At 38.0% G+C, this 27,089-nt stretch overlaps 1 protein-coding gene across 2 annotated transcripts in view; it reads left to right on the top strand.

Moving 5' to 3' along the window:
* Positions 1–27,089, top strand: part of SH3RF1 (SH3 domain containing ring finger 1) — a 72,453-nt gene that overhangs the window by 23,338 nt on the left and 22,026 nt on the right. The window contains exons 1-3 of one of the 2 annotated variants that reach the window (XM_048941276.1): positions 12,514–12,649; positions 19,080–19,355; positions 20,677–20,772. In XM_048941276.1, the coding sequence (XP_048797233.1) occupies positions 12,617–12,649; positions 19,080–19,355; positions 20,677–20,772 (405 nt within the window). In that variant the 5' untranslated portion in view covers positions 12,514–12,616. Of the gene's footprint in view, positions 1–12,513; positions 12,650–19,079; positions 19,356–20,676; positions 20,773–27,089 lie in introns of those variants that run through there. The other variant, XM_048941275.1, reaches the window with a different exon arrangement.

Raw genomic sequence — 27,089 nt, forward strand, 5'->3', positions numbered from 1 at the left:
ACCTATTCCGGAGGAAGTTAGTTATCTTCTGACAGTGTGCATTCATTTCTCTAATTAGGCTTTGAGGGACCGGATTGGAGAATCACGTGTTTTCTAAGCCGTGTGTTAAAGTAGTCCCTTTTTGGCTGTGTCCAAACTGCTTTGTGTTAAGATTGCGTAGTAAGTTTTTATTGCAGAAAGCTTCTGTTCTGCTTTTGTTATCAAGCTACCAGTGAAATAGTTTGTGCAGAAATATGAATGAGTACTAATGCTTTTTCCCCTCGTGATAAATGTTTAGTGTGACTTTAGTAACCCTGGCTGACTTCTAAACTGATCTGATATTTGCCCACAAGCTTAGAGAAACAGAAAAATAATTGATTTTTTTCCTTTTCTTTCTTTCTTCTTTTTTTTTCTGTTCTTTTTTTTTTTTTTTTTTGGTCTGAGTAGAAGTATATTAACTGCATAAAACCTGCTATAGTAGGGATGCTGACTACCACTGTGGTAACAGGCAGATTTGAAGATGAGTCTGTAAGCATTGCCATGGGTGTAAAGGTGTGTTTTTTAAATGGTCACTTGTGAATTTAAAAAGCCTTTTACAAGCTGTCTTAATGTAGTCAGGAACTATTGCATTAAATGCTGTTGAGATGCTGGTGGTTTTTTCTTGGATTTCCTGTCATAATTTGTCTCTTTTTTTGGTGTAACTGGAGTCTCACTGTGCATCTGGAGGTAGCTGATTTCTAATTCATAGATCCTTTGAAATGCAAATATGCAAACAGTATATAGAAAATAGCTAGCTGATAGGCATTAACTTTTCCATTTTCAGTTGCCTGCCTCAAATACTGTAATCAGTGAGTCAGACTTCAGAGTACTCTCAGAATAGGAGAGTTTTTGGCACAATGAATGTAAGTGGCTCATTTGAAAGAGCTTTTTTTATAATATTAACTGAGTAGATTTCTTTTTTGCTATTGAACATCAGGAAATACATTTGCAGAGTACAGTTTTTCAGTGGTCTTTGCTTTAAAAAAAGAATGTGGAGGATGAAGGGAGAAATAGGGACATTCACTTTTCATTTAATCAGCATGAAAGTGTACCACAGTTAAAAATTTTTATCATTTTGTACTTAATGTTTATAATTGAGATTACACTTGAGTCTGTACTAATGAAGGACAGGTGACAGTGGCATTTAAGGCCAATCAATTCAGTCTCAGTTATCCTCTCTCCATTTTGAGGAAGGTAAAAATGAGATTGTCCATGAGAGGAGTGAAGAATCTTGGTAGGGGAAGGGAAAGGTACAGACTGACAATAAACACATTATAAATGGGTAAAAATGAATACTCCAGCCAGTTTCCTCTGGGCAATTCTCGTATTTATATCAGATAATCTACAGCTAACTAAAAGTACAGTTTAAATCAGGAGTGTATAAATGTCATAGGTCTTAAAGTAAGGGATGAATTCTGTAATCTGATGCACGTCTACGGATATAAATGATGCTTTGTTATAAAAATTTGTGTTGCAGTTAGTTTAATCATGTGTATATTTGTAAACCCTCCCTCCCCCAGGACTATTTCAATTGTTATTTAGCTGGTCTGCTTAGCCAGCAGGGCCAGGAAGAGGCTGCGAGTCAAAAATGCAGGGAAGGAGTTTCTTTCCTCCAAAGGCCAATACTTTTGCCTCTGTTATCAGAAAAGACTGAATCTAACAAGCCATGGAAATTAGAGGTTGATAAAAACCATGCTGCTTAAAGTGAGACCCATCCAAATCCCAATTCAAGCATTCTAGATAAATACTTCTCTCATATTTTTGCTTATGACACTTTGGAAAGGGAAATTGTGCTTCATCTTTACTTGTAGGTATAATATGTGGTCTCTTAGTGTCCAGCTGAGGGCTTCAGGTGTTCCTTTTGAAGTCGCATGATGTCTCGCATTTCTCCAGTCAACAAATCAAGGTGCTAACAGGTAACATGGTATCAATTCAAAAGCACTCAGCAGTTTCCCATTTGGAAAAACGTGTGTGTCTTTGTGCAGCCGTGTCTGCTACCTGTGCATTGAGTGCTTCAGCAACTCGTAGAACACTTTCTGTATCCTGGAAAGGAGAGTTGGAAGAGAAAGGAACAGAACAAGTCACCAGAAAGGAGCTAGGGCTTGTGTTGTTGGCTTTTTGCTTCCTTGTGTGCAAAGAAAGTCACTTCACTCCCTCATCTCATCAAAGCATTTATGAATTTTTATAAGTAACAAGATTTTGCTTAGCATAATTAAAACCTTAGTAAGGTAAACTAAGGATTAGTATTTGGCATTAGTCGAATGAATAGGACTCGGAGACTTAAGACAACCCATCCCCTATAAGAAAAGGATATAATAGTCTCTTCTTTAAAATCTAAAACAGCAATCGTGTAGTTGAAGATTACACTTCAGAGGGATAAGGTAAAGTTCTTCATGCTCTCTCAGGTCAACGTTTCTGACTGAGGACATGTCTCTCGTACTAGTGATTTTAACATAAACTGCAGTTGAGAGGAAGAGCCTGTAGAGGAGTTACCTTGTGCCTAAGTGCAAGTTCCACTAAAGAACCACTGAGGCTATTGTTGGAGGAGTTGCTTTGTTTTGAACTGAAATGCTTTTTATCTTCGGATCCCAGTGTAAACACCAGTAGTAAAGAACAGTCTGCACTACTTGTCCATCTTGCGAGGGGAAGTTACGGCTTATTACTTTTTTTGTTGTTGTCTAGAAGCTGAAGCTAAGGTTGGCATCATATGGATTTTGCTATATTTTTAAAAACGCCTTTGGTTAAAAATAGGTTGGATAAGGAGAGCTACTGAGATCCTGCAGCAGTCTGACCCCTGACAATGATTTGTATTTCAGGCTTCCTCGGGCAAATGGGAGAAGTTGACATTAGATTCAAATGCTTATTTTTGTTGCAATGTTATGGCTTTCCTCTTAAATACAAAATGGTGTATTACCTTTCAGGAGAGATCTCTTAATCTAGATAGGGCAGTGCCTCTCTTACCTTCACTCTCTAATTTGCCATACTATACCTGCCCTTCATTTCTTTACTTGGGTGTTGGATTAAGTTCTGTATTCGAGAGGCTTTCTGGTGAAATGCATTAAGATGCTGATTGGCCTAAAGCTTTCTCTGTTCCTAGTCCAGATTTCCTTGGCTCTATCATGGGTGCTTCATTGTTGAATCAAACAAAAATGAACTGATGCTTCTGAAAGGGATGAATGACCGTCACTTCATCAGAGGAATTGCTGAACTCCCTGAGGAGTGCATTTGCTCAGGTAATGTGGGAGAGCATAGGCCTGAGCATGGGATACTTGCCTTCTCAGAGGCATCTTGTTCCAGGCTCACAGAAACCACTTAGAATTCTTTCCCACTCCACTTGGTTTGATCTGATGGAAACAAGTGAACTTTCAAAGGATTGAAGTAATAACCGGGCAGTAGTGAATGAGCTGCAGTAGGGATCAGCTAATGTTTGGAGAGAGAACGATTCAGAACTGTGTTATCTTTGCCTTAAGAATTTGTTTGGCAAATGCAGCAGGAAAAAATAAAGAGGTCTTGATCCACACCATTAAAATGTAGAGGGCTACACAAACAGTTTTAGAAGTTTAACAGTATCTTTTTCATTATACTGCTTTTTTGGAAGCTTTATCAGGACAGGATGCCAAGAAAAGCTGTTCTTGCTAGAAGACATTGAAAGGAGCTGTTAATATTAAGATGATTAGAGGATGAAATTGAAGATAGGAGAGAGAGAAAACCCTGACCTTAACCCTTAAAGACGTTAACTGCTAGGGGATGATCGGGGAAAAAAGAAAGTTAGGCCTGTACTTGCATTTACTGTGATTTTACAGCCTCTGAAATGGAATTACATATGGATAACATTTTTCTTCTACTGCACACCAAATAGCCATGGAAGCAGCATCTTTTTGCTTGTTAGTAGAGTTTTAAAACTCTTAGGGGAAAAAATCAAATTGTTTGACATTGATTACTGTGAGTGTATAAAAATAAACAAGACTAGAAATCAACATGTTGATAGGCTGGCTGGTGGATGTTTGTTCGTTTTTGTGTTATGCAGGCCAGCTATATTCAAAGTTATTCTGAGTCATTTTTCTTTTGACTGTGTGTTTGGTTGGTGTAATCTCAGAGGATTAAAGTTGGGAAAATATAATAGTAATAGATATATTAGCGTGACTTCATTTCTGTATACAATAAAACAAGGCTCAATAATTCAACCTTCAGTCCTTGTTTAACTAGGCTGACTTGGGTGTAATAATTCCAGGAAGAAAAAAAACCCACATTTTCAATAGGCTTTTTAGTAGAACTTTTGTTAATGCAATGTGAAGCATAAGAAGGTATCACTGAAATGATCTTTTAAGGTGAGATGTGATCATTGTGCTTACATAAAGCAGCTCAGTACATTCTGTGTTCCAAAGCACAAGCTGTATATCTTTTGGAAAATCTAGATCATCACTGCATGATGTGATGGAGTTCGACTCCTTTGAAGAGAAACTGGGTTGGGATCTTCAGTCTTTCTCATTTTGATGCGAGGCTTTCTTTCAAGTGGCATTTCAGTATATGTTTTATGTAAGATTCTAAACGCAGGTTTTTTTTTTCTGTACTTGTTCTTGAAGTTCACTGGTATGATGAAAAATGATTGGTTAGATAAGGTCATTACAGTCTGTCTGGTATTTTTGAGACGTAAATCTGCTTCTCTGACTGCATGTTGATGTGATGGAACGTAACAATTCAGAAGAAGCAGTAAATGATTTCTGTGGAATGACTTCAGTACTGCTTTCGAAAGCATTACAAGAAGTCAGTTTGATGTATTCTGTGCCAGGAGGTGAGCTTTTACGTGGCAGGATAACAAGTTGTCCTCATCTGTTCTGAAAGCAGAATGAGTAAGGAGTGACCTGTGGGGCTGCTGGGCCCCTTGGAACTCTGCAGGTCTCCCAGTCTGAGCAGTGTGTCAGAAGTCCTTGTTCAAAATGGTCACCATGTTACACGTTGCGAGTTGAGATTGGCTTCATTTTTTTGTGGTAAATGAGTTCTACTGTAAGACAGGAGAAGCGCCGTTTATTCATTCAGGCAGTAGTGAAGCAGTTACTGCTCTGCAACAGAATGGCCTGAATTTTGGTGGTAGCCTTATGCGTTGGGGACTGCTCCTGCCCTCCTCCCAGCTCTAATACAGTCCCAGTATAATTCTGGGAGCTTCCCTGAGTGAACCTGCTGTGTCCAGCAGCACGTCCTTCTCTAAGAGAGACGGGGTGAGCCGCAGTCCCCCAGCTGGTGCTTTTGTCAATCTCCAGGTGTGCTGTAGTTGTCTCTTTGATACCCTGCCCGAATGCTTTAGAGCAATTTTCCATTTACTTCCTGGTTGGCTTTTTGTTCAGTATGTTGACTGTTAGCTAATGACAAGCCACAGCAGGCACATTGCTGAAGGTGAATAAAAGAAAGCACTACTCTTATTCTTAGCCATCGATGTTATTTCTTCAGTTTGTACACACGTGACTATCTGGAAAGGCATTTAAACTTTCAGTCTCCTCTGGTTAAGAGATTTGCTCGTACCAACGCTGTGGTAAATTCTGATGCCTCTTCGTGTCCTGCGTTAGCTGCTACCGCAGTATTTTGACTCTGCTGGCATTCCTTATCACTCATCCCTTGCCAGCAAGTTGGAGAAGAGATACCTGTGACTGGTGCCCAGCCGTGCGTGTCGGCACCACAGAGCCAGCAGCCACAGGGAGCATGGCATGAGCACGGCGCTCGGCCCTTCTGCATGCCTGCTTGCTTTAATGCAGCTCAGCGGAGAGAGGAGCAGAGCCGGCCAAGGCAGCAGGGATTCCTTTTCAAATGTAACCAAGCTAAAAATTGCTTTTGGCTCAACAGCAAGCATGGAACGTCTCAAACAAATTGGAATTTTTCATAAAGTCATGATCGGAGCGTGGAATTTTCATCCACGTTATTAAGCTTTATACTCCAGCTCATGCTTACAGCACATGTTAATAATAACAGTCATTGTTTACAACAAGTTCCTGAAGTATGTGTGGCTTTTATTATTATTGTCCTTAACGTTTTAAAAGAAAATGAAGAACATGCTTTTGAAATACGTTCTGATTTGTCGTTACAACAACGCTGATTTGTAAAATGTGGTTGCTTCAGATATGTTTTTACGCCAACCTCTGTACAGGGATCAAAGACATGGAGTTTAAACAGAAGAGTTGTGCTTGGTTAGTTTTGGGGTCAGTGTTACAGATGTACATTGAATTGGTAAGGAATATTTTTTAGTGACTTCTTGTAATTAAATAGCATTTCACACAAGCTTGCATCAGCTGCAAGGAGAATTGAGGAAACCAAATTGTACTTTCTGTTACACATCTGGGAAGGCTTTTACTTGCAACTAGTTAGCTGTCTATCTGCAGAGGCCGTTTAAGCCAATGCTGTGTTTATGCTCACAAAGCTATTAAATGAACTCCTAGACATTTCATAGTAGTGTAAGGAGGACTGGAGGACATCGTGTTGCTGTTTGTGCTGCAGGATGGTCATGCTGCTGCCTAAGAAGAAAATGCCTTCATATGCCTAAGGAAAGACTTTTCTTGGGGTCCTTGAGAAACTTGTTAATGAAAAATGAAGACATGCTTTAGAAGTTATTTTGGTTTAATTCTGTATGGGCTTTCTTTAACCTTCATGTTTTTACTATCAAGAATTTGATAGATAATCAACACACTTAAAAAATACCTTCAGTGTTCATATTTTCTATGACACTTTGCAAAAAAAGCTGCAACAACCTTGCTTTTGCATTTTAAGTTGTGTTTAATGGGAAAATCCCTGGTGTACTCTTTGCATTTAAATTTTCTCTTCAGTCTGCGAAGTTTGAGAGCTGAATCTGAGAAACTGAAAGATGGATTTTCATGTGGAAAGACACACAGTTTTAGAAAAGGATTCCTGTGTTAGGACTGTTATCACATTAGGCTATTCCTTTGGCCTTTCATAATTACAAATAGACTGTTAATGGATCCACTGAAAACTCATTTAAGGCTATTAATAGGGAAGATTGGAGTTTTCCTGAAGAGGAGACAAAGCGTGCTTTGAATACATTTGCTAGTGTGTGGTTTCTGTCGTGTGCTCCCAGTCTCACTTAAGAGACATTAAAGACTCAGCCTCCCTTACCAGCAGCTCAAACGTTCGGAATAGAGTTGGAGGGGCCTCCAAACTCATGCCTCAAGAAAAGGAAAAAAATCACATTTGGAGGTAACAGATTTTGAAACTGCTTCCCCCCCCCCCCAGCTAGAAGAATTTTATCTTTATTTGTGAATACACCAGTGTGTGTATTTAAATAACAGCCCACCGTATTGAAATAAATATTAAAATAGAAAGAGTGAAACTGACAGAAACTGGAGTAATGTGCTGATTTTCTTATGCTTCTGTAATTCATTTGCAGGGTTTGCATTTACTCACGTGCTGCTTCTGTATAAACGCTGCAGAGCTTGTGCTGGTGTGACTGGATCCTTCTCTTTTCATGAAGAAAACTTATTTTGCAGTACAGCAATGATAACAGCAACGTTAATGTTAGTGGTCTGGTGATCAGACCATTGTGACCTGACAAACCCTAACTTCCTAAATACTGTCTCAGGGTTTGTTACTAATATAGAGAACAGAGGGATTGCCTGCAGATAGCTGTGAAGAGCAGCTTGTTGGATTGTAAGCATTGTTAAAGCATTTAGGAGTAGACTGTATTCTTACAGGCTGGCTCCTGTCTCCTCCAGAATTCATAACTGATACATATATATATTAAGAAATAAGATCAGCTTAACCTTGTATTTGAGAGAATTTAATGTGTTGGGAAATTTGAGAACATCTTAAATAGTATTTGAAGAAAGAAGAGAACAGAGAGATTATATGTAATTAGCTGTCAACTCTTTAAATAGTTAACAAAAACACTCTGTAATATAAAGGAAATTAAACTGAAATTTTTCAGGATAATAGTCTTATTCTGAAGACCTTATGCAGCTTGCATTAACTTAATTTTAGTTTCTTAATAATATTGGTAATTATTTTTCTTCACAGATTATAGTGAATTATAGAAGATGTGATTGAAATATAACTTCCTAGTCTGGGACCTCAGTCATTTTTGTCTGTCGTAATGAAGTTCAAGACAAGAAGTGGTTGCTTATGAAGATGGTAAACTCTATGCAGTATAAGCAATTCCTAATTTGTTAAGTCAAAAGAGCTAGTTCCCCACAGCTGGGAAAATTGAAAGCAGAGCCAAACTAGTCTTCTGTAACAAGTGAGAGAAAGCCATTGTGATTAATACAGATTACAGGTTTATGTAATCAGAAGGCAATGATGAAGAATGGGTTAGAGCTACTGAGAAGATATATGAGTACGTGAAGGACTGCCTGAACCTTGGTTTGTGATGTCCTAATGACCAGCTCTGTTAAAGTCAGCAAATTTTGGATGGACTGCTTCATTGGCATTTCAGTACTGTACTTCCTGGAGCTGATCAGTTCAAATGCTAAACCTCAGCCTTGGTAGAAAGACAGAACTGAGTTGAATGAAGGATGAGAATGATTTGGGTGTCAACAGAACTTGAGAGGGAGAACAGTTAGTAGGAATGCAGGAGTTACACTGCATGCAAGTTGTTTCACTTGGAGCTAGTTGGGGGCATTGAAGAGTGCTTCTTTTGCAAGATAGTTTAATGTAAGTGACAACTGCATGTATGTTGGCTTCATACCTCTGTTGTCATACCATGTGCAAGTGTTACACTGTATGGGAACTGCTGAGTCAGGCCTGAACCTCTGATTGATCACCTGAGGTGAGCCGTGAGTCAGCCAGAGGAGCACAGGTGAAGGCAATTCCTAGACCTGTTTAAGAGCTGGCTACCAGTGGGGAAGGATCTCTTCTGGAGATCTGCTCTGTTGGGGTTTTGTAAGTGAGCCCAGGATACAGGTAAGCTTTCTATCTAATCTCTTTTTGTTATCACAATCTGCTTTGCCAAACTCTCTTCTTTATTTTCTAACTATAATATCTTAATATTCATTGATTATGCATACATCTACAAGAATGTCTATTCAAGGCTTTTTGTTCTCTACAGCATTTCTGTATCAATAGCGATTCACACAAGGGTGTTGAGTGAAACAATTACCAAGTGTTAATTATTGTAGTTGGGCTTTTATGTATGTTTGTGGTTTGTTGGCTTGATTCTGTGTAGATCAGGTAGAATCTCATGTAAAATCTGAGAAAAGCCAGCTCTGGTAGCGGCGGGACTGCAAGCTGTTCTACTAGTGTGATCAAACCAGGGACAAGAATTCACTAACAGGTTGTGGAGTTTCAGTCAATTTGAGCAATCTGCTCAAGGAGTCGTCTTGCATCTGACCATGCTAGAGCCTAGATCAGAGACCTCAAAGGCAGCACTGACAGCATCTATTTTCCAAATGAAATACTAAATTGTTAGTAGTACGAGTAGTTGAGAGAGAAAGAGCCGTCAGCCTTTCATTGTCCTATCTGATCCTTAACTCTTGGCTCCAGAGCTGTGCTTTCCATTATAATGCATTACAACTGAGCCACATAATTTAAGTACTTTTTATCTAAATGAGAGAGTTGTACATATTCTAAGTTGTTCTTTGGAATTTATTTGTGGGACATAATTATTCTGTGTTCCCTGTTAAAGTAAGTAGATGGTTGTTAATGTTGCTTACTACAGAGTCTTAAAGCCCAGGGGTGCTTAAGCAGTAGAACTTTACAGGCTCCTTAAAGTTGTAGAAGTTCAAATTGCTCAAGAAGTAGCAATGCCCAAGTGCATGGTCTTAGCCCACTGGAAGAGCTTTCTGTTTCCTACAACAGAGTTTGATATCTAGTTGGAACTTGTTACTATTTTATCTGAGCAGTTTTACTATCCTTAGAAGGCAGGTTTGGGGGGGGGAGGGGGGGGGAAAGATCTGGCTGTCATGAAATAAACTTTGTAGTACAGTTAACCTGGCTGTAATAGGAGATATTTTAATTGTTTGAAAGAAAACCTGGAGATCATGGCGTGTGTCACATCTGATAATCAGAGGACTGAAATCTTCTTTAGGTTGACAATGTTTTATCAATGTTAGCAAGTCATTTAGAGTGGGAGTGGGTTCACAGAGGAAAAACACTGGATGCTGAAGACTTTGTGGCTTTAGCCTGTACTTTTTCAGAGGCAATACTCTTAGCCAACTCTGCTCTGTTTTCAGTGAATGAGTATCATTATGTTGATTGTTGGAGCATGTTTTCCATTTTATTTCCATCAATAAGTAATGCAGTTCTTGCACTTGAAGACTTCTCCAAAATGAAAAAAAAAGAAATGTTCTACTTGCACAGCTTTATTATGTATGTAGCTACTTGATTGAAATCATTGTATTTAGTGAGATTTTCATTTATGGCATGAAAGACATGAAAACTACCAGTAGATCTGAAACAGCTAGTGGTATTATGTTTGAATCTGCCTTTGTTAGGGGAGGAAAAATTGTAATTTTCATTGAGCTGGAGAAGGGAATGATTGTGTTTCTATCATAGGCAAATTGGAAAAGTTTTTTAAGTTGTCTTAAAAAAGCGCAGAACTTGTATAAATTTGTTTTTCATAGATACAGAGGCTGATAAGTTGTGATATAGGTTCAGGGCTTATTTTGGACTTTATTTTGTGGAAGGCTTTCAAGTTCTTGTCACTTTTGGAGAGACAAAGGACTTTTAGAGAAGCTTGACTGACCATAGGTTAGAGTTGGTGTTAAACTGCTGTTTGGAATAGTAAATGTGTATATTTTGAAAAAGAGGGCTGCTTCTAAGGAGAGGCTTTCTGTACGTGATACCTAATGCACCATTTTGAGGCAGTATCTATCAAATACAAAAAAAAGATGGTTGAAGATTACCAGATGAAATAGTCTGTAGAAAGAGATGTGATATAATGTGTGTTGGAACACCTTAGTAATGATTGGCTTGTTATTCCTGAATCTCTTTTACTTTCTGTACTGAACTCAAATAAAGTTACTGAAAGACAATTCATGTGAATAGTTAAAATATCTCTTATGTCTGTGGGGTTGTGAAATTGGTCCTGTTTGTTGTTACCAAGAAATAATACCATGTCAGCAATGCAAGTGGAGTAGAGAAGTTGTGTAAGCAGACCTCTGTGGATTAAAATTCTGGCAGTGCTTCTGTGGTAAAATAGTGTGAGTGAGCAGGTTGTCTCTTCAGTGTAGGCCTAATTTCTTAGCGTTTCTAACTCTTGTTCGCCTATAATGTTCAAAATGAAATCTAACAAACCTCTTTTATATGAATAACTGCATTTGAATGCAGAGTGGCAAATCCTTTCGTGTCTGTGCTGAAACACCCGGTTCTGCTTCATGGACCCTTTGTGTTACTCTCCTTGCCTTTGTCCATGGAGTAATGAGTATTAATTTGAAAATGAGTAGTAAAAAAAGAGAGATTTTGCTTATGTCAACTGATTAGATTAAAAAAACGATTAAGCATCCCTTGCCATTGAAGACATTGTAGAGCTTTGCAATTCAGAAGAAAATCTGGCCACGTTCCTCTGAAGTAACGCCTTATTTAGGTGTTAGTTCCCTCCTGAAATCAGTAGTGGCTCTCAGTGGAATGAAGTGTTAATGAACTTTCACAGATGGATTTTTCTGCCATGCTTTCAGAAGTGGTCAGGTACTGCTGGAAATGGGTTTTGCGGGGTGGCACCAGAGCCCAGGAGAGCAGGAGATCTGGTCCAGGCTGAGGCAAGGAGTGGGGTGGGCCTGGAGGGAGGTGGAAGGAACTCCCCACAGAGCACCATTTCACAAGGGAGGACGTGGAGAGGATGGGAACAGGGATGGATAGAGCTTGGTGCATTTGACAGCACTTAGTGTGTAGGTATGGAAATGAGGAAGCCAAAGCCTGTAGACCTGCAGATGGAGAGGCTGCAGATGGCAGAAAGAAAGGCTTCCCCAAAGGTGCAGGAACAGCAAAAGGGAGTGTGGTGATGCAAGGTATGTGGAAGAAATGCCTGTGAACCAGTTCAGACTTGATAAACTCCAGACACGTTGATTGGTTTTGCATTCTGCACCATTACTTCCATGCTAAAACCGTTCATTTGAACAGTGTGAAACATGAAGTGCGGTGCTGTGTTTTGTGATACGTAATGGATTCTAATCTCTTCTAGTAGGGCTACACTCAGCAGAAGGCACACGATAGCTGGGCCATTCATTTACCTTTTACATTCTAGCTGAAGTGATTGTGAGGTGCAAGCTCTAGCTTGTCATTGCACAAAAGATAAATGTTAATGTAGTGTTTTTCAGGCTTATTCAGCTCTTCTGTTGTAATAAGGAACATTTCTGTTAAGAAAACTGTAATTTGGCTAGGATTAGTTGCCTTTTCAAAAGACCAACCAGCTGCTTCAAGGAGAAGGCAAGAAAAAATGGAAGGATACATTAAAAAAAAAAAAAGCAAATGGAGGTTGTCACTTAGTCTGTGCACACAGCATGCATACATTAGCGTGTACGACAGAGAAGACTAAAATTAGCACACGTCTTTGCTTTTTTGCTGTAGGCACGGGGCTGTTTGGAAGTCAGAGCATTAAAAGAAATGAAGCTGGTTCCAAAAGAACTTCAAGGCAGTGATAGAGTCTCAGGAGACATTGTGTTGCTTCCAAATGGAGTTTAGGAGAAGTCTCTCCTGGCAGAAGGTATCTATGTGACACCAGACTACAACAGTGTGTGACAGAAATGTCGAGATCAACCACATGATTTGACAGGCAGCTGAACATTTGCAAAATACTGAAGGTGACAGGAAATAAGCCTTAAAACACTTTCTCATCAGGTAGTAGGATGTCAGATGCTATTTTTTTTTTTTTTTTAAATGCAATTCACATAAGAGGGCTGTGTCTGATTACTTTGTTTTTTTCAATTTAGTTGACAGAACAGTTTTAATTTCAGTCCTGATATTGTTTTGGCTTTAGCACCTGAACCTGATGAAAACCAAATATGCTCAAATAAAGTCACAACCTTGATAGAATTTCACAAAAAAAAAATGCAGCAACCTGCTCATTTGCTACTGTTTTTTCCCATAGCCCAATTCTAGGCTGCAAAGTATTTCAGAGATTAAAGGTATGTTTCTTCATGCTGAGCTCATCAAGAATGAACTTATAAAGTCACTTGCTGGCTTTGCTGCTCCTATATCATGTTCAGACTCCTCACCTTCAAAGCTCAGTAAGACTTTGCTCTTGGCAATATAATTCTTCTTTTTTTCTTTATGTGTGGAATTCCCTCTGCTTTTCTTAGTGCAGTAAGTAAACAGACTGATCTTCATATCACAGCGAGCAAAGTTTGTTTATGCTTGTATTCAAAGCGTAAAACCTTTTAGAACCATACAGAGTGTTACTGTCTAATTTTTACATTGCTGATAAACCCTTTGGGGCTGTTGATACTAAAGCTGAAACACCAGTTCCCTCATGCAGGGACAGGGCCTCCTGTGTTTCAGTGCTGTGTTGGTAAATCAAATGTTGCAATCTCTTCTGCATTAAGTAGATTAACTTTTTTTGTTTTTTAATGTGAGCAAATAATGTGTTTTGTGAAGTGGTGGAAACTTGGGGTTGTGAAAGAGTTCTAAATGTGCTCAGGAAGCTGGCATTCTGAAGACGGTCAGATTTTCATTTTAAAAGAAGTTGACAAAAATGCAGGTATTGCACAGAAACTGAGCAAAGTGCCTTTGGGAAGCTTTGTAAATGTCCCTTTCTAACCTTCCATGCTATTTGTCTGTTTGGGCCCCAAGGCAATATTTTTAAATTCCTTACATTCTCCTGTATTCCAGCTTTTAATTTCAACACCTTTGTGGGCGACTGTTTCTCATTCTTATAGTAAACAACCTTGTATTTATTTCTTGACATCAGACAAGGAGAAAATGCTGAATTATCTTCTGTGTATGCTAGAAACATTTGAGGCAGAGGAAGCAAAAAAATCTTTGACAAACCAACCCTGTTACTTGGAATTGCCAATGGTAGTTTACTCAAAAGAAGATATGAAAGTTGTTTCAGTAAGAGAGATGCAACCTTTCTGCAAAGTGCAGGGTTTTTCTGATCCTGTCTTGCGGAGTTCTGCTCAAAGTTGCCAAGAGCTAAGTTAGCTGGTACAGACCTTGCAAGAGTTGGCTGTAGCAGTGCATGCAACTCCAAGCTGTTAAGCGACTGAAACCTGAAAGTCAACATGCTTTCCTTTGAGCAGTGTTCTGATACATCTAGTACTGGGATTGGTGTCAAGAATTAGGTTAGAACAGAAGGAAATTACAGTTCTGCGGCTCTTAGCAGAGAAGCTTTGAAGGTCTGCTTTAACTTGATTGTTGAATTAAATAACAGTAAAAATAGCGTCTAGTTTCTTCATTAATCTAATATTTTTCCTGTCTGATTTGTTCAGTTTCTCCAAAAGTATAAGAACTATGTTGATGCGATTGTGCCTCTTATACTGCATCCTGTTTTTTTTCTGAAGTGAGTTTGCCTCAGAGTTGTGATGTAGGGCGCTGCTAATGTGCACAAAAGTGATGGATTTCAGGGGTAACCTGGCTAGCTATTTATTTTGAAAAGCTGCTTTTACTAAAATGAAGAACTGTATTGAGTTGTGAGTAACCATCTTTAGGTATGACGTTTCAAAACAATTGTACATCTTTTTACTTTATTAAATCAAATGTGAGGTTGTTTTATAACTCTACTGAGAAGAATGAGAACTAGAACAGCTATCTCATAAGCTAGTAGAAATGAATGTAGCTGCCAACACTGGCATTGCCTACTTCCCAAATCTAATCAACTGTCATTAGGAAAAAAGTGATCTGTCTGATACTTTCTCATGATGTTCAGCAATAGTAATTCACATCATGTGAATCCCAAAGATTTGTTTTAATGGATACTGCAGCATGCTGACAGTTTGATAGAACCTCCTGATGTAGGATTATCTCACGTTTTTATCATTTATACTGCTGTTAGTACAGAAGCTCTCTAACTAGAAAACATTTCATTTGCACTCAGGACCTCTGCAGTCTTCCAAAACAGTTGTGGTGTTATAAGCGTGTAAAATATATTCCATTATTAATGTAGTGTTGGATGTAGGTTGATAGTGCTTCACGGAGGCCTTTCTTTGAACAAATTTGACTTTGTTTCTGTCATTCCTTGAATAAGGGGGGGAAAAAAAAAAAGAGCTTTTAGGATTCTTCTTGGACAGTAGAAATGCTTTGTGTCCTAGAACTCAAAAAGAAATGGGGAGATTTAGTTGAAAATGTTAAACCTCTGTGTTTGTGTTTTCTGTAAATCCGGCTGTCAGATGGGATGATTTTGTGGTGAGGACTGAGCAGTAAACAAGGCAGGAAAGGGAAATTGAAAGATCTGAGGTAAGATAAAGAAGCAACTAGAAAATTGAAAGGAACAATACTCTCACTGAAATGCATTTTTTTTTTCAGTAGGCGTCAGAAAATGAAATCTTGGGTATACCTGCATTTGCTGGAGAGCATACATACAAAGAATTTGCTCAACCCAAATCTGCCTTCAGAACAAGCTGACTGTATGTTTGTTGTAGCATGCTAACACCTTTCTTACTTTTATTGATGACTGAGTATGTCTTAAAGTACTGGTTCTCAAGGCAAAAAGTACATATATATGTTGCACCAATAAAAGTACCTCTATAACACTAAAATTATTGTACTTTCTATTGCTGTGTAATTGGAGATTTTCAGTAATCGATTCCTCATCTTGTGTTGGATATTAACGTGACTTAGGTAGGTTTAGGAACTCGATGGAAAAGCAAGTAAAAACATAGAGGAAGATAATGTTTCTGCCTTTACCTGTAATAAAATCACAAGTAACTGTTGGTAATTAAAGATCCTCTTATAATAAGGACCCAAATGCATGTTGCAATGGAAAGGCAGCAGTTACATAGGGAATCTGGGCATAGAAACTGCTGCTGAATTGTAAGAGCAGGCTGTCTTTTTTGGAGGTAGACAGGGCTTTGGTCTTGCACCTACACAGTTCCAGAAAGCGTTTTTGTCTGTCCAGTGCTCTGTAAAAAGAAGACAGCCTGCTCCCTTGAAGACACTCAGTGTCTGGGAATGTGGGATAGATGAAAGCTCTGTATGTAGTGTAGGTAAATTCACCTGGTTCAGAGGAATTCCCAAGCCAAACTGCAGCCTGGCATCAGGAGGAATCCATCCTAGATGACCAGCAGTGCTGCAGCAGAAGCTGGTGAGGAGAACTGCCCGTGGAAAACGCTTTTCTTGTGGGGCAGGAGTAGGAGGTCATTCTTGTGCTCCTTCAGCTTTTGCCGGTTCTCCAAGTGAAAGAAGTTACACAATGAACTCTGTTTTATGCCAGTGTAAGCATATTTACTTTTGGGCTTCTGCCACAGAAACTTCTTGTTGAAAGGAAATCGGATATCGTGTTCCCATGGCATAAGTTTCTCTTGGCTTAAGCGCATGAAAAATACATACAGTTGCGTACTGTCTGTTAAGAAGGTGAAAGCAAGTTAGAAGTAAGGTGACTGAAGAGAAAGTGTGAATCCATAGGGAATTGCAAGGAATTTCTGTCGGTTTCTAAGGCTAAGTATCTGGATGGGAAGAAATAGGAGGAAGCTTAAGAAATCCTAGCCTCATACAGATAAATATGTATGCACTTCTTGATACTCTTGTTGGGCTGCTTGTTTTGATGTCACCACATTTCTTCTGTAAAGGAATCTCGCAAGTGAAAAATTACGTGTATCTGTGTCTGAGCTAAAACTAAATTTAAGCTGTTTATATGTAAGCATTTTTAATTCCACAGAGATGACTAAGGGAATAATTCTAAGAAACCTGTTTTGCACGATGTCTTTCTGGGCTTTAACTTTTAATTTCCGAGAATGTTTTTGTCTGTACTTTGGTTGCTTTCTCAAACAGCTCCGGGGTAAATGGCAGCTGTAAACCTCAGGGTAGCCTGTGAAGTTTTTCTTCCAAAGCCTTCCTTTCAAGTGTAGCCAAGCGAAAGGCAGGGAGCGAGCTGGAAAGTCTGGCTCAGCGTTATCGCTGCGGCCGGCTATCCTGGTGAGCAGGCGGAGGGGAGGCCGAGCAGCGAGGCAGTGTGGCTGGGGGCTGTGTCCTGAGCACGTGTGCCTGTGTGCAACACGTCCCTCCGGCTTCATCCTTTTCATCCTGCTTCATCTATTGCAGAAGGCAGTTTCTGCCTGTCTTTTTCGGATTGCTTCAGCATTTGTGTGTTTGAAGCTTCGTTCATGCGGGACTTTGTGATAAACTGTCTAAGCACAATGCTGAGTTTACTTTGACGTAATTTGTTCCACTGGCACTCCTATTCTGGCTTTGTTTGTGTATCCAAAAAGGGATTTTTTTTTTTTCTAAGCAGTGGTAAAAGTTTTTTCCTAACATAGGGAGACAGGTGACTTTATCATGGGACAACTCCAGTTATTCTCCTCAGTGCAAGATAGAGACTGTCTTCTCCTAGCCATGACTGCTGGGTGCCCTCTTTCTGCCAAGTAGTTCTTGGGATCATAATCTGTGAAGTGCAGCAGGTTTTTTTGTTAGCTTGTTTGCCTTACTGGGGAGGGAAACAGATGAGCAGACAGTGCTTCCTTTGTTATACAGAGGCATGCTGCTTCTGTGGCCATGAATTTCCCCTTCAACCATTTAGAGCGCACAAATTCTCTAGTTGATATCTTTGTCTTTTTCCCTCTCTGGACTCATACAGAGTGTGCTGTTACTGCTTATAATGTGCCTCAGTGCTGTTAAGTGTGATCACGGAACCATGTATTGTTTTCATCAGTCTGAACATCTCCAGATTTTTGTCAACAATTACATGAATACTGATAGTATCAAGGATTTAGTGCCCATTCTAGCTGCAGTAGAACAAACTGTGGCTTGCCTTATTCCTATATAAATCAAGTTCACCTTTGCATCTGTTTGTGTATGTGTATACGAGGATCCTTTGACTTCGTTATAGAAAGAAAACTGTTTAATAAAATTACAAATAAATAATACCTTTAAAATAACATCATTACTGAGATTGTGAAGTCACGCGCAGGACTTGAGAGAGTCCAACGAAACTGGATTCCACGGAAAGATAAAATTTCAAGTGGTAATTATGAAATAAATTATCCATGCTCTGCCTCCTGTCTCATTACCCAGACTCTGAGTGGTAATTCATTCTGAGAATTTCCTTGCATTGTGTTCCTCTTGAGATAGATTGCAAACTGCAATTGCACATGCAGCGTGCTGGTAGAGCAGAAACATACCACGGTGTAGACCTTTCTGAGTAACGTTGCCAGCACTGAATTTCATTACAATTTGTCTTTTCTGTTAAATCTTCAGTACAGTTCCTTAAAGAAAAAAAAAAATATTATGCTGTAGTTGACTATAAATGCTACCTTTTGCACGGAATAACTGTTCTGGTAATGCAAGTTACTGCTGCTTACGTTAGTAAAGGGTTGCACCCTCTTCTGAATATTCTTAATTATAGAAGAAAGTTTTGAAAGATGTATCTGTAATGGTAGAGTTTTATGGTTTACTCTGTAAGGAGGGATTACAGTATTGTTTTGTAATTCCCACATGCATTCATGAGCAGCACCGGTTACCTACAGTTTTCAGATATTATGGCGGAATTGGAAGAAAAACCAAGGATATTCCGTTTAAACTGATTTTTTTCAGTAATTCTTTTCAGCTATGTTTGAGAAACAAATAAAAGCAGTTGTTCAGGATGAAAGCTCTCATCTTTAATAAAATGAGATTTGTTTTTCAGGCTGGAAAACACCTCCCTTATGTCCTCATCCTCATCATTAGTAAGCAAGCCAGACAGGCAGAAAACGTGCCTCTAAGGTCTCATAGCAGATTTGTTATTCTAATGCTGTGTTTTGTTGCAGAATTTTTCTGTCATCTCTCTCAAGTGGTCAGAATAGTTTCCAAAAGTGCTCCCTCCCCTCCCTCACCCTTCTATTTTTATATTGAACTGATAAAGCCTAGCGGTCTTCTATTATGCATAATTTTACTTGACAATTTTCTGTGTTTACTTTTATTCATCATCCCTCAGAGAATGTAATATGAATTTTATGTAGCGATACTTCCCTAATTCTACTGGTCTTTCCTTTTTTTGTCTTCTTTAGGGTGTACCTCAGTTACCATGTGCCAAAGCATTGTACAACTATGAGGGAAAAGAACCTGGAGATCTTAAGTTCAGTAAAGGAGACATCATCATTTTGCGTCGACAGGTGGATGAAAATTGGTATCATGGAGAAGTCAATGGCGTCCATGGCTTTTTTCCTACCAACTTCGTTCAGATTATTAAACCTTTACCTCAACCTCCGCCTCAGTGCAAAGCACTTTATGACTTTGAAGTAAAAGACAAGGAAGCAGATAAGGACTGTTTGCCATTTGCAAAGGTAAAATGTGAATAAAATAAATATTTTCTTTTAATCATTTCATTCGCTTTGAAAAGAAATGATAAAATGTATGTAGTCTTGTCTGCATTTTTAATGGATCTGTACAAATATGAAAAGGGCAGATAATTTTGTGGGTATTTTCTCTTATGTAGATGAGTTTTGCCTGCCTTTTCTGAGTTGCATACGATTTCTCTAAGGTTTTATTTTTGTAGTTGGAACTTGTGATAATTGCAGGAGTTGCATTCTTAATCTCCAAGAAGTAACCTATGAATTAAGTGTTCCATCTTCAAAAGAAATTCTTGATATTAATTTTCAGCTATACATTTTGTATGATTTTTAGGCTCTAGATACTAAATACAAAGCAGTACTTAGCTTTGTCATTCTGTAATATCACTAATCGCCTTTTGGAAGATATGACATTCTTGTTTCTGTTGCAATTGTCCATCCCTTAAGGCTGTGTTTTAAGAGAAATCAGAGCTGTTCTGTTTTTTGCTTCTGATTCTTTATCAGGTTGCACAAAAATGTTTCAGGATCAAATGTGAGCTAATTGCATTTTCATCCTTGCCTACTGAAAACGGAAGGGATGGCTACAGTTCTAAAAGCAAAAGGTTTTATCTCTTTCTGTGAAATTAGCAAAGGTACATGTGGTCAGGCTGTGGTTTTTACTACACAGAACTTAATGTTGAGAATAATTGTCATGAGATTGCATATTTTGATTAAGTTGTTGGCAAATTGTATTTTTGATCCACACTCATGCTTGAATTAGCATCTTATGTTTCCACGTGCTTTAACTTAGCTACAAAATAAATATGAATCTCAGTATAAGTTTTTAATATGCACGTGATGCAGTTTTTGTATCGTGCTCAAAGCCATATCTAGAAACACAAGCTTGGGATATATCTGTGAGAAGTCATGCCACTTACCAGTGCTCCTGGATGTTTAAGTAGAAGAGCAACATCTATGGAACGTTAGATAATGAGATGTAAAAATAAATAAATGAAAATAGAGATCCTGTGGATGAATGCCAACATTTAAAAGGGAGGTTGATAGAGCACAACAAACTGAACATGCCCGGAAGCCTGGTATGAATGACAAACTAGGCACTTGAGGTTGGCTGTGGATGGTTTATCTCCATCAAAATAGGAAAAGGAATACCTGGAACTGATGTCAGCCCCAAGAATGGCATGCTTGTATTACAGAATGCTTTCTGTGAGGTTCTAGCCCATGTAGGACCTTCTCTGATTACCTGTGCATTAAGGAGGGAGATTTAATTAGAAGTTTAATTAGAGTTGGGAGACGTAATTGCTGCATGTTCCCACAGGATGATGTTCTGACTGTAATTCGCCGAGTGGATGAAAACTGGGCAGAAGGAATGCTAGCTGACAAGATAGGAATATTTCCAATCTCCTATGTTGAGGTGAGTTGTGCTATCAATGAGGATGTGCCCACTGTGTACTTCGTCTTCTACAAATGAACTACTTTATTGATAATGAATTAATGAATAGCATTTCTACAACAGTTGGTACTGTTGGTGATTCTAAATAACCTGAGATAGACTAGTCTAGGTCTAAAGTTATTTATAAGGTCTGTATGCTTAGCTTGGGAAAGTTCATGATTTCAGCAGTTGAATCAGTGATTTTTATGTAGTCATTTGATACTTGCTTTCATTGAATGAAATAAGAATGAAAGTATTGGAGGCAGTCACTGTATTTTCTTATGAACACCATGAATCAATCACAGACAGCACTTAACCACAGAATGAAAGCAATTGGCAAATCAGAAAGTAGTAAGCTTTGCGCTGTCCCTCAAACAAAATCAGCACAACTAGAAAGTTAGAGAATATAGGCTGCTGCTAAGCAAGTAAAGCATTGTATTTTACATCAGGTAGACTGTTATGTAAAATTTTGTCTTCCTATATTTCTGGAAGTAGTGCTTGAGAGAGTCTCCCCAACATTTTAGGGTGTCGCATTTGAAAGCTATTGTCTTCTATGTAGAAGTAAGTCATTAAGGATAGCATCTACATCTGCAAGTCATTACTGAAATTTGCATCGCTGGTAGGTATGCTGAGAATATGTTAACGTAGACTTCTTGGGCCAAAGTGGTTTTGTTTAAATAAATGAGGTAGATGGATGAGAGGAAGTGTGTTCATGTTGTAGTTGGGATGAGAAATTTGTACTTTAGGTCGCAGGAGAAATGTGTAACCATATTAAGCGTTCAGTCAGTTGTTATTAATGCCATTCATGAGTGCCCTGCAGAAATGGGAACTTGCTAAAAAAAAAGCCTACAGAAACACATTGTTTTCAGATAACATGGAAAACTTCCTTTAAAAAAGGAAAGATGGGTGTATTCATGTTTGTAGGTTGGTTTAAGAATCATATACCTGGGGATTGAGAACTTCAAATGACTTAAAAACAATATTTCTAATAATGAAACAGAAGAAAAACGTGAACATTTCAATTTGCTCAGTGCAGTTTAGTCTTCGGTTTAAGAAGATATCAGAAACTGATTTAAGAAGTCCTTGCCCCTGGCTGTTCATTCCTAGCTCCTTGCAGTTAACTGTCCCTTCAGCTCCAGTCACTACAGCTTTTTCTGGCGCTTCTTTGAACTAAATCACTTAATTCAAGCAAGTTAGGGGAAAAAAAACCATTCTCTAGGGCTGCCATTTGGGCTACCTAGCTAACATTTCAGATCCCATTGCTACGAAAATCTGCAAAATGGAAATTTACTCTTGAGAACAGTTTATCTGAAAACAGTAGTCTCAAAAAATATGTCAATTGAAATTTCTGGATAAATTCCATCAGCTAAGAGAATGTCTTAAACTGACCCTGTTAGATAAGTGAACAGATTTAAAATAGGCATGAGCACTTTTATACATACACTCAAATCCACCGTGTAATGATGAGAATCTAGATCAGTATCAATTAATCACAGGACGATGGAAGTTGGAAGGAGCTGTTGGAGATCATTTGGTGCTGCTCAAGTGAGAGTGCCATAGAGCACATCACCCAGATGGCTATTGAAAATTTCCAGGGAAGGAGATTCCACAAGCTGTCTGGGCAGCCCGTTCTACTGATCAGTCACCCACACAGGAAAGTTTTTCCTCACATTCACGTGGAACCCAAAGGGTTACTTCAGATCATGTAGATGTTACTTTTATTTTTTTTTTCAGACTACACTGAGTTACTTGTATACCAATTACTACTTAGATACCTAAGCACTGTACTTGCTCCAGTGAAGAGCAGTGAGATATGTAAAAAAAATAAATGTTTGTATTTTGGAATTCTTGTTTTCTGGGATGATGTAACTGTTGTTTCTGAAAATATGCAAACAGCTGATGGAACCAAGTAAATCGAACCATTTTTAGGTACATTATATTATATTTTTTATATTTAGAAAACTAAATTTTTTACATTTTATTTTTTAATTATTTTTATTTTTTTTTTTTCCAATACATTTCTTAGTCCTGTCATCATTACCTCATTTTGTCATAATGACAACTGCATCTCTGCCTTGTGCATCAGTACACTTTTTATTTTTATTTTTTGATCAGATAGTAGCTGCACTTACTGGAGGTCTTAATGGCTTCTGTCACTAAGTTTAAGATGAGTATAATCTGTCCTGCTTTTTCCTAAGAACTTAAAACATGCTTTGTGATATCACGGAGAATAGTGCTTTAGGTATCTTGAAATCCTTGAAAAACTCTCATTGACTGTGTTTGTGGTCAGCTTATTACCTGGAGGAATATCCCTAATTTAATGGTTGCCTGTCTGTTCTATTCATTTACTTAAGTCAAACATATTAAGTCTGTGATAATGATAAAAGCTAAGACTGATGACGTTTTGAAAGGTATTTTAGAAGTGATTGCATTAAGAGAGCCATTTGGTAACTGATTTACATAACATTGTCTTTATTTGTAGACATGTGACATTGTGAAATAATCACTTCTCTCTCCAAGTGTAAAATAAATTATGAAAACATTACAAAAAAGAAGATTTAAGAAGGAGAAATGCTGAAACAGAATCCTGGAAGAAGCCCTCTGGCTGTATTAGAGTGAATCCTAGCTAATATTATTAAGTTAATAAACTTTCAACTGATGGAATTCCAACGTGTTTGCTTTAAAAATAGATATAGTCCTGAGTAGAGTGTAAATGAATTAGAACATCAAATTTGATACTTTGGTATGGATGAACATTTAGTAAACAGGCTCAGAATCTAAAAGCTATTGATATTATTGCAAGAAATATTAAAAAAAAAAAAAAAAAAAAAAAAAAAAAAAGCTAGAAAAACACAAATATCCAGAATGGAAAAAAGAAAGACTGGAAAGTAAATCATTGTTCAATCATAATGTCAATGGAAAATAATGACAGCTCCTGTCTTCCCTAGTTAATGTGAACAACTGGAAAACATCTCTTTATTAATCCATCTCCTCTAGTTTAATTCATAAGCAGTCTTTCAGAAATACAGAGAAGTATTGTTATCCATATCTTGAATGCTCATGGTTGTAGATGATTTTAAGCTGCTGCATTTGCCAACTAGTGCAACATATTCAGAAGTGGTCAAATAAGATTTTATGTACCTACTATGTCAGGGTTGGTTGGTTTTTGTTCTTGTTTTGGTTTTTTATTAGCATCTTTTCCAGTACTAAACAAGAATGTTTCACAACATTTTTTAATGTGTCTCTGCATTTCAGACTGGATTATTAGACTGGATTTCTAAACATATTTTTTAAAAAAACACACTTACTAGATTCAACTTTCTGCCTGTCACTGTTAGATGATGTGATCTAATGGAAACACTTCTGTAGCAATACTGACTCAGAAGAATGCTTTTTGACTGTTCTGACTGACCAGAATAGAAAATCTATGCAGGAAGTGGATATTGTATATTGTGCTTGAAACCAGGGATAGTTAGGTTTTAGTAGAAAATGATGGTCTCATTCACACTGTATTTGAATGTAGTAACTTCAGTGTTGTCATTCCAATAGCAATTGCCAAGTGTCGTAGTTTTAATCAATTTTCCTTACAGAAACTGCAGTGCAGAACTACTGAGTTGATTTCAGTAATTCACGTGAACACAGCTCTGCTTCTGACTGTCAGCTGTTCAAGTTTTCTGAAATGATTCTTCTGCTGGTTTGAACAGAATGTATTCTGAAACCTTAATTACAAAGCTGAATTTAGATTTCTAAGCTATTACCTGTTGTCCAGGGGGATGTTTAGCAAGAGCAATAATGTCAAATGAGGACAATATTTGTCTCTAGTTGTACTTACACTTTCTTTGAAAATATATTTGTGGAAGTGAAATGCAGCCTAGGAATCTGTGTTTGACCAATAACGGTGTCGGTGATGGGAGGAAAACAGCTTTTTGATGCATGATAGCAGAGTGGAGTTTTGTAAGTAAAAGTTCTGGATGAAGAATAACGAGGGTAACAGAGAGCAGGTAGTGTTTTGACTTAAGTTCAGGAAATGATTATATTTGAATTCCATCTATCAACACATGAATGAAAAAGAATTCATTTGTTAATTAAGTGCAGTGAAGCATAAGCAGCAGGCTGGCAGTAGCCGTTTGTGGTGGTCTGCTTGGTCATTTCTGCAGACAGCTGCAAGGAGGTGGAAGCCCAGAGCCCTACAGGCCCACTGTACTGCTTCGAAGCCAGCTGACTGTGCTGTTACCATCTGGGGAGATGTATTTCCTAGGGTTTGGAGGAGAGGGGAATTGGATTTCATGTGACCTGATGCAGCGATTATTTTATTAATTTAAAAGAAAAATAAATTATGTGAAAGTTAAAGAAGTTTCAATTGAATAGTGTCTCCTCAGGAAAACCTGCAAAAATACTGGGCAGTACTGCTGTCCTCAGGTTGTTTCCTTGGAAAGGCCAGCCATCCTTTCACAGCCATCATTAGGTTGCATGTTACCATCCTGTGCTTGTTTCTGCCTTTAGGAAAGCTCAGTATATTGCTCATATTTGAATCATTCCCATGAGCAAGCTTTAAATTTTCTCTGATAGGCTGTTTGCTTGATAGAAGAGCCGGATTCTATGGTCATTTTCAGTTTGAGGAGGTAAACAAACAGAATTAGCTGTAACAAATGTGCCTCAGGATGCTTCTGGCAGTGAGGCATTTCTGCTTTCATTCTGTTTTTTACTCACGGGAGATCCCTTAACTCTTCTGATTAGATAATTCATGTTTTAGAAATGTGTACTGCCTTTCTTTCTGTGATGTACATTATTTGTGAACAAACTGTTAAATGACTGATAGAGAATCGATTGGGTAGGTTTGATTGTGGCCAGTGTTAGAAGACAAGGTGGAATCCACAGCAGGTTCTTAGTAGTATGTGAAGAACTCAATTTTGAGTTGAAAAATAGAAAATGGCTACCAGTACAACATAGATGAAATTGTTAGTTTTGAAAAGCCTGCCTATTCTTCCAGGTTGAAGAGGAAATAGCAGGAAAGTCTGTCTTTGGTCCTGTTTTGCTGTTTGTTTTATATCCTTCAGCCTCCTATTGGTGTTCTGTGTTAAAATAATCGTTTTCAGTAGTCTCCTGGAAGTGTATGCATAATCTAAATTTTAATCAAAAACCAAAAAATTAGCCAAAGAAAAAGTAAAAATCCAAATGATGGGTTTGCAAATGAGTTGTAGAAAACCTGTATGGATGCTTTATATACTACATAAATATGGTATAAGAGTATTTTATTTATATGATTCATGTCCAGTGGGAGGAAAACCTAGTGTTTACACTTCTTTTAGGAGTGTTTATTACTGTGACATTGTTCTCTAGTATTCTGCCCTGTCTTTTCAGCTACGTTTTAAAGAACCAATAATAGGAACTTGTAGAAATGATTTCTTTGCTGACATCTTTTTGTCATCTTTTTCAAATCCTCCTTTGTTTCCCTCTTCCTCTGTGCTGTGGGTCCTTTTTCCTCGTTAAGGCCTTTCAATAACTTAATTTTTCCTGCCTGTATGACCTAACAGGCTTTTGTGTCAGTTCCTCATTGTTCAGCAATTCCCATTTTGATCCTTGTTTATTTCTTCTGTCTATGCGTGTAATTTCCTTCTAGAACTTGTCTTTGAAATACTATTTGAGAATCTTCTGGTTATTTAACAAATCTGTGTGTGTGTGTGTAGTTTACCACTTGTTGTCAGAGCTCAGAAAGTGTTCAGAGTATAAGTGTTCAGAATATAAGCTACTGATGTTTCTATGAGACACACTTCAGTGGATGTTGATATAAAATGATGAATAATGTGTAACTTGTGTAGTAAAGTTTTGATGGGACAAGATGCTTCAAAACTCCTTAGGAGCATAGTTTGGTGTCTTAAGGCTTATGAGGAGATGATTACAATAAATAGAAAAATAAAATACACAGAAAAGCAAAGGTAGTGCTTCCACAGTTGCTAATTTTGTTCTTTCATCGTGGTGTTTTTCAGATGAGGTTTTTTCCTTTCTTCACAATGGATTGAATTACCTGAGTAACGCTATTGGTATTTAATGGGATGTATGAATTTGTTCAGAAGACTGGTGCTTGTTTACATCAGCTTATGAATAAAGGAGAGTTCTGATGCTATTTTTTGTATTGGCTTTAAAATATTGATGAGATGAAATCAAGGTTTTGTGAGAAATTTAGTTTTTTTTTCTCCTTTCCGAGTAATCTGTTGTAACGAGAAAGAGTACAGGATTCCATGCTTTGTTATCAGAGAGGAAGGATTTGTTTGCATATTCTGTCATCTTGTTAGAACAAA

The sequence above is a fragment of the Lagopus muta genome, chromosome 4 (genome assembly GCF_023343835.1).
Source record: "Lagopus muta isolate bLagMut1 chromosome 4, bLagMut1 primary, whole genome shotgun sequence".
Classification (NCBI taxonomy): Eukaryota; Metazoa; Chordata; class Aves; order Galliformes; family Phasianidae; genus Lagopus; species Lagopus muta.